The sequence below is a fragment of the Gastrolobium bilobum genome, unplaced genomic scaffold, assembly GCF_033153095.1.
Source record: "Gastrolobium bilobum isolate Gb01-03AN ecotype WA unplaced genomic scaffold, APGP_CSIRO_Gbil_v1 utg3205, whole genome shotgun sequence".
Taxonomy (NCBI): Eukaryota; Viridiplantae; Streptophyta; class Magnoliopsida; order Fabales; family Fabaceae; genus Gastrolobium; species Gastrolobium bilobum.
This window is the reverse complement of record NW_026899186.1, coordinates 345688-358329: the sequence shown is the minus strand read 5'-3', so window position 1 is coordinate 358329 and position 12642 is coordinate 345688. Positions and strand designations below refer to the sequence as shown.

Genomic DNA, 12642 nt, shown 5'->3' with positions numbered 1-12642 from the left:
TAATAAGTTGGCATGTGAAAATTTGACTTCTTCAGTTCATATGTTAAAAATGTACACTAACAAAATTAGTTTGAGAGAAATCACTTTCCAATTTATTGATTTTTTTTTGGTAAAGTCAGTTTGTGAGAAGTCCAAGTCCGAATGTCATTGGAAGGAAAAGCATTTCAGCAGTTATTGTAAAAAGTGAGTGAGGTGATTCGAGAAACAAAAAAACAGTAATAAAAAACTCATGAAAAAAACTTATTTTTTTTTTTGGTTTTAACTTTTTCAAAAAATTCATCTATCATATTTTTTCTTTAAAGAATAAAAAAAAAAAGAAGGGAAATGATATTGTAACCATCAAGTTGTGTTACTACCAATCAATCTCACCGTTAGATAGATTATGTTGATTCAGCGGTTATATTTCTTTCCATCTTTGTATGGTTATGATTCCCCATATTTAAAGTGAAAGCATTAAATATGGAGAATCATAATCATACAAAGGTGAAAATAAATATAAAGTATTAAATTTGGAAAATCATGTCCATTCAAAGATGAAAATAAATATAACCGTTTGATCAACATAATCGATCTAACAGTGAGATTAATTGGTAGTAACTTAGTAGTAACACAACTTGATTGTTACAATACAATATCTTTCCCCAAAAAGAATACAAAAATCATCATTCCATTAAGACATGTAATATTTAAGGGTTTGTTAGTGTAGATAAGTATTTGGGACAGAAATCATGGTGCTTTTGTAATTTTAATTCATTTCAGGGTTATAATAGTTTTTATATTTAATTTTTTTAAGATTTCAATTCCAAAATGACGTTTTAAGAATAAATGCAGATAACTTATGGGAAAAATATCTATCCTTTTAAGGATATAAGCTTATATCCTTTTAGATCCTGACCGTTGATTTCTGTCCATCAACGGTTATAATCTATTGGGTTAAACTTAATGAGCCAAATTTATTATTAATTAATTAATAATTTTGATTCAATAAATTATAACCGTTGATGGACGAAAATCAACGATTAGAATTTAAAATAATATAAATTTATAGGGATAGGATATTGTGACACCCAAGTTATGTTACACCCATGTGACACCCAGTTAATCTCACCGTTAGATCGCTTATGTTGATCCAACGGTTATATTTATTTCCATCTTTGTATGGTCATGATTTCCCAAATTTAATATTTAATATTTATTTCTACCTTTGTATGGTTATAATTTCCCATATTTAATGCTTTCACTTTAAATTTAGGAAATCATGACTATATAAAGATGGAAATAAATATAACCGTTGGATCAACATAAGCGATCTAACGGTGAGATTGACTGGGTGTCACATAACTTGGGTGTTACAATATCCTATCCCAAATTTATATCCTTTAAAATGACAAATGTTATTCCCTTAAGTAACTGTTTAAACATTTTTTTTTTCAATATTTAATTCATTTTTAAAATAAATTTGGTGTTGGAGGAGAGTGAACGAATTTGGGGGCGAGAGTAGTTGTAGAGACTAGCCGCCGGAACAACACATTGCAAATCTAAGAGAGAATGAATCAGATTAAGATAGGGTTGGGTGGGAGTGGTTGCGCATGGCGGAGGAGCATGTCGACGGTGTCGAATGCCGTCGCGGAAATTATGGGCGTGGGCAAGACCAAGACCCGGAAATCTTCTAGTGAGCTCTGCAACTTCCTCGGTATCCCTCATCAATCTCGTTCCGAAACTGCTTTGATCATCTCCAAGTTTATCAAACTCTACAATTTAAAGGTTTTTTTTCCTTCCTCTCTCTTCGCACGCTAACTGTTTGATCATTGTTCTCACTCACACACATGCCAATCTATTCGAGCATTAGTATTAGATTATTCGATGCTACATTATGATTACTTTCTGCCTGATGGTTGGGGCGTTTTTGAACTATTGATGCTTCTCTTAAACTGGCTTTTAGGGTGAAAACTGAATACTATGTTGAATTTGTGTATTTTCCGTGGCAATTCAGAAAATAACCAAAGGACAAGTCGTACATGCTTGATTCTACTTAAGGAAGATTTTGAGTTCAAATTATTGTGAATGCAAAAAATCCTCTTTGGAAGAGCTAGCCTACTATGATGTGGATGTTCCCTTCTCGAACATGATTAAAAAATGAAAATAACCTAGTAGAAAGATGTTATTTATTATTAAGAAACAATCTAAGAACAGTTACCATATCCTGTTGGAACTTTTGGATGAAGTCAGTCACTCAAGCATGACTGGACTATTGGGTTGATGAGAAATATGTTTAAGAAACAAGGCCTCTTTATTCATTTTATTTCAACTTTGTTGTAATCATGCAAATGTTGGAATTTACTCTCTTATGATTTATATGTGCTCTAGTCATTTACACTTGAGCATTGTTATTGGTACTCGCTTGCAGAGTCCTGGTATTAAAAAGGATAAGCTTTGGGAGCAGAATTTGCAAACACTGTTACGTGGCAAAAGCAGCATTGGTTTTCCTGAGGTTGCAAGAATCCTGTCTCCAGAATTCAGCCAGGGTGCGATTAATATCAGAGATAATAAGATGGATTCTTTCACGGATAACACAAAACCAAAGGGGAAAGCCGTACAAAAGAAAGGGAAGTCAAAAAAGAAGTAGGGCTTGTATATGGTTTTCCTCTCTTCTAGGACCCAAGTTTATTTCAAACTTTCTGTGTTTGCTTAATCTGCACGATAATATTATGAGAGAATTCCAATGACAAAACTAGAGTTTGACAACTAGTTTGGCTATTGTGTTGTTGTCCTTCAAAATAAATAGCATTCCTCTCTCTACTCTTCTTTTAGCATGCTCGTTAGGCTTAATCCAACAGAGAGATGGTTTATTGCTTCCATATTTTTTTGAATCTATGGTATTGGTATGGCAAATATTGAATTATGATGTTATGATTGTAGTTTAGCAATTATTAACTATATGTTATCTTATGCATATGAGCTTTTTTTTGGCATTCGTTCCAAGTCCTTTCCTTTAGGCCCCTTGGCCTTTCTCTTCGACAATGGTAAGCTCATATAACTATTACTTTCACACCCTGTACCATGGCTAGCCCTTCGTAACTTTGTTGAAATTTCACTATTCAGCTTATAGCTCCCGGCTACCTCCAGCATTATTTGTTGGTTGGATGAGGAGGGGGGATTGAAGAGCTAGAACCCAGTTTTTAAATATATTATCTTGTGCAGGCAACAAGGGTTGATTCAGTTGGCAAAATTGAATGTTATCATTTCAAAAGTATTGGGTTTGATTCAAGTGAATGGTCCTTTTTATTAATATGTTACCCCTTAGTACTGAAGTAAACCTTTGTTCAGATTTGTGACATGCTTTGTCCTTTGAATATGACAATTTCTTTTTCCTAAACATTTTTTCATTACAAACCAAAAATAAAGAAAAAAATTGTCCTCTGCAGAAAACCTACTAAAGATCTAACAGAAAAACTAGCGAAAAAAATAGCAAACCAGTTGAATCTTTATTAAATTGGACGAAAAACTGTTGGGGTAGTTTGGTGTTTCTGTTTCAAATCTTAAACGAATTTTTTTTTTTAGCTGAATTGTCAAGATTTAATTAAGGAAAAAAGGGTCAAAGGCTCAAAGCATTTCATTCGAGTGTTTCAATCCAAATATTTAAGAACAGTTGTTTCTAAAGTATTCGCATGCGTTCTTTAGACAAAGTGTGAGATAATCCCAAAAAAAAAAAAAAAAAAAAAAAAAAGGCAGAAATATCATGAGGGTTTTATAAGAATAAAATGATCAGCAGTTAGGTTGGTTTGTATATAAAAATGGCAAGGAGCAAAAACAATATTTTTCTCGTAATTATTAATTTCAAAATTTCGTACTAAAACCGCATTTTTCTTATAAAATAAAATTTTTGAAAGAATAGTTGAGAGCAATATATTATATTTAGAGAGGAACAAGCGGGAAACCGAGGAGGGGAAAAGCTCAAACAAGTAATTGTAAATTCCAATTGTATAATTGCAGACGTCCGGTTCCACATAAACTCGAACACATAAACCTCTAGGAACGGTCTTCACCCAATCACAATCTGCCACGTGGTAAATAATTGCAGGAACTAATAAGCATCGAAAAGTTCCTGAGGGAACAACGAGTTCGACGAGGAGGGAACCCAAAAGCCTCTCTCGGGTTTGGTTTGCTACAACTCTTTAGGGTTTCAGAATTTGAAAACGAATAGGGTTTTAGAGTAGCGATCATGGCAGCAGCTAGGGTTTTCGGAGCATGCGCCGGCAGAGCGCTCATGGCGGCGGCGGCGAAAGGCGGAGCCGCCGCGGCCAAGAAGGTAGCTGCTTCCGGCGGTGAAGCCACCATCAAGACGGCGAAGAAGACGGTATCGAACAGGAGCCGTTCCAGCCCCAACGCGGGCATTCAGAAGGTGGTTCCGGTCTCTTCTGAGCTCGGCAAGTTCCTCGGCTCACCCGAAGTCTCGAGAACCGACGCCGTCAAAAGAGTCTGGGAATACATCAAGCATCAAAATCTTCAGGTCTTCCTTTTCATTTTCACTCAATGCTGCTATTTCTCTTTGCGATCTTCGTCTTTCTAGCTGTTTTTTTTTTCTTATTTCGATTTCTCTGCAGAAAATACTGTTTATATTAATGTGCTTATTATTTAATTGGATCATCTTTTTTTTGTAGTCACAATAATGTGTGTTGCTGATTATCGTGTGAAACCATGAGGTTTGATGCTAGGTTTAACTTTATATTGGATGTTTGTGCTTGTTAAGGTGAGGATACTAGTATGTTGCATCAGTGAGGCTCATCGTTTAGTTTCATGCTTCTCTGTCTGTGATGATAATGATCTGTTATATGTAATTTTTTTATGTAACAAATGCAAGGTACTCAGTATAAAGTTAATGTCAGTTATCTCTGTTTCGTTGTTTTGTGGCTTTTAGGGTTTTGCCTTTTTAGTGCGTTTCATCTAGTATCCTACGTAAGTTATAATAATACTCGTAACCATGATGTATTTTTTTAAGATAGTTATAGTGTATTATGTAATGATAATTTGATTTTAGAATGCAGATAGTTTATGAACTTTATTTAAGCAGGTTTGTGATGTTTGCTTGTTTAGCTCAATTCTGAGCTGCTAATGGCAATCTTAATCATTGTTGGCTTTTCTTCTGTTTATGCTGCCTTTTTTCACCCATGTATGTTTTCTGTCTTTTTCTCTAATCTCGTCATAAATTTTCTTTTGTAATTTGTGATTTTTCTGTCAATAAACTAGTGGAAGCTTTCATGATATTCACTTATAGAAGCGGGGTAGTTTGTCCTGGGTTATGGAAACTGCTTCTCTTGTTGTCTGCCATTTTTGTCTCTTTTCAGTGTTGGCTGTGTCTACAATGGCATGACAGAGCTATTCTTTTGCAGAATCCTACAAATAAGAAGGAGATCTTTTGTGATGAAAAGTTGAAGACCATTTTTGATGGGAAAGATAAAGTAGGGTTCACAGAAATTGCCAGATTGCTGTCTAACCATTTTGTGAAATCAGGCTGATGTTCAGCTTTGTTGGACTCTTCGTGATGGTAACTTGTTCTAGTACATTAAGTAGGTCTTTTTATCTTCAAGTACATGGTTTATGATTAACCGCTAAAGAAACTTGGAAATTTGTAATGTCACACTTATGGGTTTGAACGTGGTGTTATTTTGTCTCACTGTCTGTTATTTCACTTTGTTAGGATTATACTCGCTTCATGCTTTATGCTTCCAAGCCATATGTGTTCATTACTTCATTTGAGTCCTTGGTTTTTGACAAGCTAAATTGATTTTTTTTTCTTTTAATGATAGTAGTACATAAATGTATACGTTTATGTGTGTTTGGGATCAAAAGAAATATACTCGGTTATATAACTCATATTTTTTGCTTAATATGACGATTAACTTTGTCAAACGCACTTCTAATTTCTTCTTATATCCTCTTATTTAAATTCAATTGAATAGAAATTAATGTTAGGATATAGTTGAATTTGCCAATTTGGGTATAGAACTAGGGTTTAGTTCCTTGTAAACGAAAATATAAATATAACAAGCAGCTATTTTTATAAATAAATGAAATTTGTGTCAATAAAATTAGGGAAAAACACTTCTTATGTTATATGATAAGTGTTTTCTCACGTTGTATGAGAAATGTTTTCTCATGTTTTGATCCCTTCAATTTGCATGCTAAGCTTTTTGTTTTTTTGTTTTAAATACGTGTGGAGCTTATTACTAGTTGAGTCACGACACGAGAAAATAATTCTCATGCAACGTAAGAAAATTAAAGCCTATAAAATTATCTTGTTTTTCACTTAAGGCACTTTATTTATGGTTGCAATATAGCTTACTGTTTCTTTTCATATGTCAGGGTTTGCCTTGTTGTGTTTGCTTTAGAAACATGAACTATACTTGTCTGCATATTGAGTTAGAAATGTGGATTATTCTAGTTTACAGATGCAATTTACTTTATTTTTTTAAAGTACTTGGAAACTCTGTTTTGATAAATTGTTTTACAAATCGTTCTGGATTTGGGGATCGGCCGAAGGGCAATCTTTGATCAATTTTGAATCGAACACAACCTATATTATTTAAATATTTAGTTTTGAAAAGTTTCATAATTTATGTAAGAAATACTCTTCCGTTTACCGAAAAAGAAAAAGAAAAAGAAATACTCTTCCATAGTTGTACTTTATAGGATTGAAATAGAGGTAGTTTGTAGAAGTGGTTTTATTTATGAAATGTTCTAACATTTTTTTTTATTAAGTGCTTAAGAATTTAATCCTTATTTTTTTGTCTTAATTGAATGAAAACTTTGCTTGCGTTAAAATCTCATTGTAATGGTACATATTCATCTGTACTAGTGGGCATATATTTGCCGCTGGGAATTTTACTCTATGTCGAGTTTTCAGATTGCGTTACCCGGGCCTATTATTGAAGATGCCCCTAGTTTTGCAGTCGCTATTGAAATCTTGAGGATTGTATATTCCATTGTGTGAGTGAGTGGTAATTCATTCCTTTTATTGCATTAGCAACACTTAGAAGTGAAAAAGCGGATAACCTGACCTGCTCGGCGCTCGTCGTCAACCCATCTTAAAATAACCGAGCTTGTCTCATCTTGTTTTTGAAAATTGGTTAAATTTTTTAACCCATTTCGAACCACTTCCAACCTGTATCATCCGCCAACATATTAAAAAAGTAAATTTTTTTAAAAATTTATACTTCCAATAAATATAAAAGGTATCAAATGAAAATAAGAGGTATAAAAAATATTATTAATTAATGTTTTTTTTAAAAAAAATTAAAAAGTAAAATTAAAAATTAAACTGGCGGATAAATTCACAAGTTGAACTCATTTTGACATGCTCTTAAGTAGGGTAGGTTCAAGCGGGTTGGTGTATTTTTGTCACCTCTACGATAGTAATGACTAATGAATTTAAGCAATCTACCAAATTTGAATGAAATTCGTATTAACATATTGTTAAAAAAATAAGTGCAATCTAGTTGATTCGACCCATGGCAACATTGAGGGAAGTAAATTGGGAGTTACTTGTGGATTGTGGAGAATCTCATTGAAATCTATTTTGTGAAGCTTGTTGAATGGATAACCAAAACCTACTTTTATCCAGAAGGGATGGTGGATAAAATAATAAATAAGTTTGAGAATAGTAAGGGTTTGAACTTATGAAAAAAAGACTAATTAGTTTTTAATTTAAAAGGGTATGAAGAAACCTCCTAAGAATCCAAGAAAAAAAAAATCCTTTAATAAAGGAAAAAATAAACAAAAGGAATTTAACTATGTACTTTAGGGGATATATAAAAGTAAAATTACCGAGGAGTTGTCTCATACAACACACACACAAAAAATAGATGAAATCCACCAAAGAAAAAAGAGAAAAAATAAATAAATCTTTGTTACAATAAACTAAATAAATTTTAACAACTTCATAGTTTTTTTACATATTTATTTATTTTATCCCAACATCGGCCAATTTTCTAATTTAACATTTATAATTTCGTATTTTACCCTATGAAGTAAACCATTTCATAAGAAACGAATTCAAACAGAAGAAAGGAATGCCAAATCTTTGTTACACGAACGTCCATTAAAAAACCATATAACTAGTACAAAAGACTGATGGCGCACTAATTTGTAGCTTCCTATTTAATACCGCACGCAACTTAGTATGAATCAGACTGATGAACACAGTGACTATAATGATGACATTGAAAACGGCGTTTACTATTTTGGCATCCCTTGGCAAAGACTTGAGATGAATGCTAGTGATAATTTGCAATGAGCCATTCAATGCTTGTGGCTTCTGCTTCTCAACTTATGATGTCTTTCATTATGATCAGAATTATCAGATGAATAAGAACGCTCATATCTTCTCTTTTCACTTCTATGATATCCTCCATCACCACCAGAATCCTTAGACGAGTAACAGCGCTTTTTTCTGTTTTGTTTACTCACATCACGCTCAGGTGTATTGCGGTGCTTTTGTTTGATCCTTTTCCTTCGATCATGCTTGTCAACATCAGAATCTTCAGACGAATAAGAATGCTCAGAGCAGCACTTCTGACTTCCATCGTAGCGATCAAAAACATAACTTGTGTTATTTTTTTGAGAATCGCAATGGGCTATTGATGAATGCTTATGGTTGCTCCTTTTGACCTTGGGTTGTCTTTGGTGATTATATTCATCCGAATAATAAGAATGCTCATCCCTGCTATTATGATTTGCATGATAACCTGCAGTACCAGAATCCTCGTGCAAATAAGAATGTCTTTTTCTGCTATGTTTCCTCTCATGCTGTTGTATATTCTTTCTACTTCGATCATCCCTGTCACTGTCAGAATCTTCAGATGAATAAGAATGCTTATCGATGTTCTTGTAATTTCTGTGGTGCCCATCAGGACTATGCCTATGCCCCTCAGTTGAAAAAGAATGCCTTTGTCTGCCATGTTTACCCCGGCCATGCCTAGGACGATCAGAAACTTTGGGCGAAAAGGAATGCTCTTGTCTAGTCCTTCTACTTTGATCATTCCAGTCATTCTCCGAATCTTGTGATGGGTAGGAACTCTTGTGTCTGCTCTTTCTTTGATCTTTTTCAGAGACTGAAGTTTCTGATGAACTAGACTTTGCATGATCTCGCTTCTTTTTGTTTACCTTATCCTTTTTTTTCTTAGACCTCCTCTCTCCATCATCAGAAGATGCTTCACTTTCTGAATGTACTAGTTGCTGTTTTTTATGCTTGCACTTTTTGGATTTTTTTGGTTTCTTAGAAAAGTTGGTCAATAACTCGGGGATATTACCCATACTGAGAAAACCTACAAAATAGGGGACGATTATGGTTGACTTGGACAAATATCCAAGACTTAATAGGCAATCAAATTACTTTCTAAAATAAGGGCTTCTAGCAGATACCTCCATACTCATCAAATATGTCCTCCTCAGCAACTATCTGCTGGTTGGGATCATCCGGTTTGAACCCTCCACGAGGAGGACTGATTCCTGGCCTCTGCTTGAGCTCCCATTTCAGAGGCTGCATTGTTTGCCAAACAACACAATAAAATAGAAATCAATATTACCATCTTGCCAGGAAAAAAATTAAAAAATAAAGTGATACACATCTTCATTGCATCTAGACTAAAATTTGCATGACAATAACTCAAGGATGCATTACCCAACAGCAAACAATGCCACCATAAAGGACATAAAACTTTCTTTAGATTTTAGATAATCTGAGAGGTTGAATTCTCTAAATCCTCTTCACTTTTTTTCCGTTCCAAGTTCTTAACTATTTCCTCTGAAACAGTGCATATTTGGTTTTAGTTATTTTGCTCGATAAAAGCTTTCCAGGCAAAACCTCTCTCTAAAAACATTTTCATTTTCAGCTTTTACAAAAAAAAAATAAGCTTCCCTAAACACACTCTTATCAAAGATTGGGCATTGCTTGTACGATGATAGAGCAAAACTCTATTTAAAAAGGATTAGAAATGCATGGAACTATGAATAATGATGGAGAGGAAGCATTTTCCCTTCTATAGTATGAAAAGAATATCGTTAGAAACTGGTGGATACTAATCGTTATTGCTTGCTTAAATTATCTCACATTCAACAATTGGTTGAAATGAATTAAGGTCCCAAAGATCTTAAACTAAGTAAAGATTGGGATTGAGATAAAGGAAGACAGGCAGAAATGGCATTTTTGCAAATGTAATTCACAGCAAATATGAACATCAGTTTGTACTCAGATGTAAGCCATCTCACCATTATGTGAGCTATATTCTTTTTATAACAGAGTTATGATACATATATAGCAAATTATTGGCTTCAAGGCGTAATTGAGTTGAAGAACAATGTATTAATTATTTAAGGGAAGGCTGAAGAAAAGAAATACCAAGTAACATATATTCAAACTAGCAAATTTGTCAACAAAAAATTAAATAACTTACAAAAATTCAATTAAATCAAACTTTACCGCTGCATAAGTGTATCAATCCACAATGTCAAGACAAAATTGTAAAATTTCTCAAACAATAGTTCAATAAAACGAGTAAAGGACCTCAGTAGGATCTGTATGAGCAAGAATAGCATTCAAGGGGTCATCTCTTTTCAATCTGCTCTCTTCATTAGGCATTATAGCATCCTTCAAAGGACACTCACGATCACCACTTTGGTGACCATAGGTCCCACATCTTAAACATTTTACATTGCGAACTTCAACTCCAAAAGGTTTCACCCTGCCAGGAACTCCTGTTTCCAGCCTAAAAACCATTCAGTTACTAAAAGTACAATTAAATAGGTTCACAGCAATTCAAGGGGTCTTACAGCAGCAATTTAAACTAGAAACACACTTGCATGTCAAAATGTAGTGCATGAAGTTTGGTTTTCTGAAATACAACAGTAAAAGCTAAAAATCTGTGGCGATCAGGCAGAACTTTTATCAGTCTGTCAATTACCAAAACCAATCTAGGATGCACTTGAAACTAAAGATTTCAGTCACTTTCAACACCTATGTTGTGACTTAATCATTAATACCTAGCTCCCTTCCATGATGTAACAATTACCAATAATTTCCCCCCTCCCCTACAATTGAGCAATGCCCTATGTGGGTTTGAAACTGTGATTTCAACATACATAGTTGTTCTTAATAGGAGATTGAAAGAATGAATTCCTCTAGTCACTCTATAAGTTTAAACTTTAAACCAAGATGCTTCTGTGGAATCAAAGTGATGATGTGGATCCTACGCACTCAAGGTTGATATCTTTGATGATGCCACGTCAACATAGTTTACTTGTCCAACAGTTTAGACAAAAATTAATAATTAGGAGGAAGAATACTATATAAACGGGTTGTGCAATATAACTAAACAAAAGACAGAAAATAACAGTAATTGACATACCTTGGCGCATTTTTAAGAACTTCGAATTCTTCTTCAGTTGGTAGATGACGCCCAAAAACATCTTTCGGCCTTGGTTTCTTCTTCTCTTCACTCAAATTCATGGAACTCGATGCCCTAGGAAGTAAATGATTTACCAACATATTTAATCACTCAAGAACTGAAAACTAGTTACAGAGTAGTTTGATAATTCAAAAAAATAAAAATAAAATCAAGGCAAAGGGAAAAAGAGGTACATTGAAGAGGAAGGTCCATGAGCATTTGGGTCTTGAGGTTGAGGCTCCTTACTAATCTCCTCCATTTTCTTCTCATCATTCATCTCCGCAGCTTTGGCACTTTCGGCGTTGTAACCAGGAGGACGAACATACATAAAGCTAACAGCTTGCATCAACTCCACCTACAAACACACACACACACACACACCCCATTAAGAAACCTAAATTAAAATCCAAAACAAAATGCAACCCATGAAAGGAAATGAAGTGATAAAAAAAGGGTTGGGTGCAAAATGGAACCTTTTCTTTCTCCTTCTTGGAGATGAGAGCTGTCTGGCGAAAGAACTCTTGCTCATGAGCATACTGCAAATGCAAAGAGAATAAGGGTAATTGAAACTGAAATTTGAATTGGAATTGGGTGGAGGAGGAAGAAGGGTGGAATACTTGCCTCACGTGCGACCTCATCGGAACGGCGTTGGTGGTTTGCGTGGGTTTGTTCGGCGATCCACTTGCGGCGTTGATTGGGGTAAGAGAGAGGGTGCCATGGCTTCTGGTTGAGATAAGAGTGGCTCCATGCGGTGCCTGATTTGGTCTTGTAATCGACCTCTCCGCCACCCTTGTCATCGGAGAATCTCTTGCTCAGCCTTATGCCTCCTCCTTCCTCACCCTCCATCGTGTCGTGTCTTCTTTTCTCTTCTCTTTCTCTCTCCTCAGCACAAAACACAACTATCGATTCGTTGGAGCGTCGTTTTTTTAATTTTCTTTCCCTTTGTTTTCCACTATTTTATTTGGTTATACTTATTATTATTTTAATCTTTATTATTCTTATTATTATTAATTACGGTTGAATTAATTTAAAATTAGAGGTTAAGAAATGAAAAAAATTAATTATCATTAATTTGAAATTAATTTAATGGTAACTAATCAAATAATATGAAATAGTAAAATTAAAATGATAAATATATTATAAAATAAATATAACTTTCCCCATTTTATTTTATCTATTCACTACTTGATAATTAACCATT

At 34.2% G+C, this 12642-nt stretch overlaps 3 protein-coding genes across 3 annotated transcripts; 2 read left to right on the top strand and 1 right to left on the bottom strand.

Annotated features, from left to right (window-relative positions):
- Positions 1–1475: 1475 nt before the first annotated feature.
- Positions 1476–2901, top strand: LOC133288082 (uncharacterized). The gene is made up of 2 exons (XM_061485780.1): positions 1476–1764; positions 2408–2901. The coding sequence occupies exons 1-2, from the start codon at positions 1549–1551 to the stop codon at positions 2624–2626; spliced, it is 435 nt and encodes a 144-aa protein (XP_061341764.1). The 5' UTR covers positions 1476–1548; the 3' UTR covers positions 2627–2901.
- A 1231-nt stretch (positions 2902–4132) lies between these two features.
- Positions 4133–5785, top strand: LOC133288079 (protein TRI1-like). Its single transcript, XM_061485776.1, has 2 exons — positions 4133–4510; positions 5391–5785. The coding sequence occupies exons 1-2, from the start codon at positions 4223–4225 to the stop codon at positions 5514–5516; spliced, it is 414 nt and encodes a 137-aa protein (XP_061341760.1). The 5' UTR covers positions 4133–4222; the 3' UTR covers positions 5517–5785.
- Positions 5786–8024: 2239 nt separating this feature from the next.
- Positions 8025–12323, bottom strand: LOC133288069 (uncharacterized zinc finger CCHC domain-containing protein At4g19190). Its single transcript, XM_061485767.1, has 7 exons — positions 12063–12323; positions 11915–11977; positions 11636–11796; positions 11403–11516; positions 10562–10763; positions 9421–9538; positions 8025–9323 (listed from the first exon to the last, which is right to left on the bottom strand). The coding sequence occupies exons 1-7, from the start codon at positions 12285–12287 to the stop codon at positions 8299–8301; spliced, it is 1908 nt and encodes a 635-aa protein (XP_061341751.1). The 5' UTR covers positions 12288–12323; the 3' UTR covers positions 8025–8298.
- Positions 12324–12642: the final 319 nt, after the last annotated feature.

What these genes read in the sequence shown, in the direction of transcription:
- LOC133288082 (XM_061485780.1), top strand. Translation starts at nt 1,549, where the DNA reads ATGAATCAGATTAAGATAGGGTTGGGTGGGAGTGGTTGCGCATGGCGG. An exon ending in TCAAACTCTACAATTTAAAG is followed by an intron (nt 1,765 to 2,407) that starts GTTTTTTTTCCT and finishes ACTCGCTTGCAG; the next exon opens with AGTCCTGGTATTAAAAAGGA.
- LOC133288079 (XM_061485776.1), top strand. Translation starts at nt 4,223, where the DNA reads ATGGCAGCAGCTAGGGTTTTCGGAGCATGCGCCGGCAGAGCGCTCATG. An exon ending in TCAAGCATCAAAATCTTCAG is followed by an intron (nt 4,511 to 5,390) that starts GTCTTCCTTTTC and finishes ATTCTTTTGCAG; the next exon opens with AATCCTACAAATAAGAAGGA.
- LOC133288069 (XM_061485767.1), bottom strand. Translation starts at nt 12,287, where the DNA reads ATGGAGGGTGAGGAAGGAGGAGGCATAAGGCTGAGCAAGAGATTCTCC. An exon ending in CCGATGAGGTCGCACGTGAG is followed by an intron (nt 11,978 to 12,062) that starts GCAAGTATTCCA and finishes TTGCATTTGCAG; the next exon opens with TATGCTCATGAGCAAGAGTT. An exon ending in CTCATACAGATCCTACTGAG is followed by an intron (nt 9,539 to 10,561) that starts GTCCTTTACTCG and finishes CAAACAATGCAG; the next exon opens with CCTCTGAAATGGGAGCTCAA.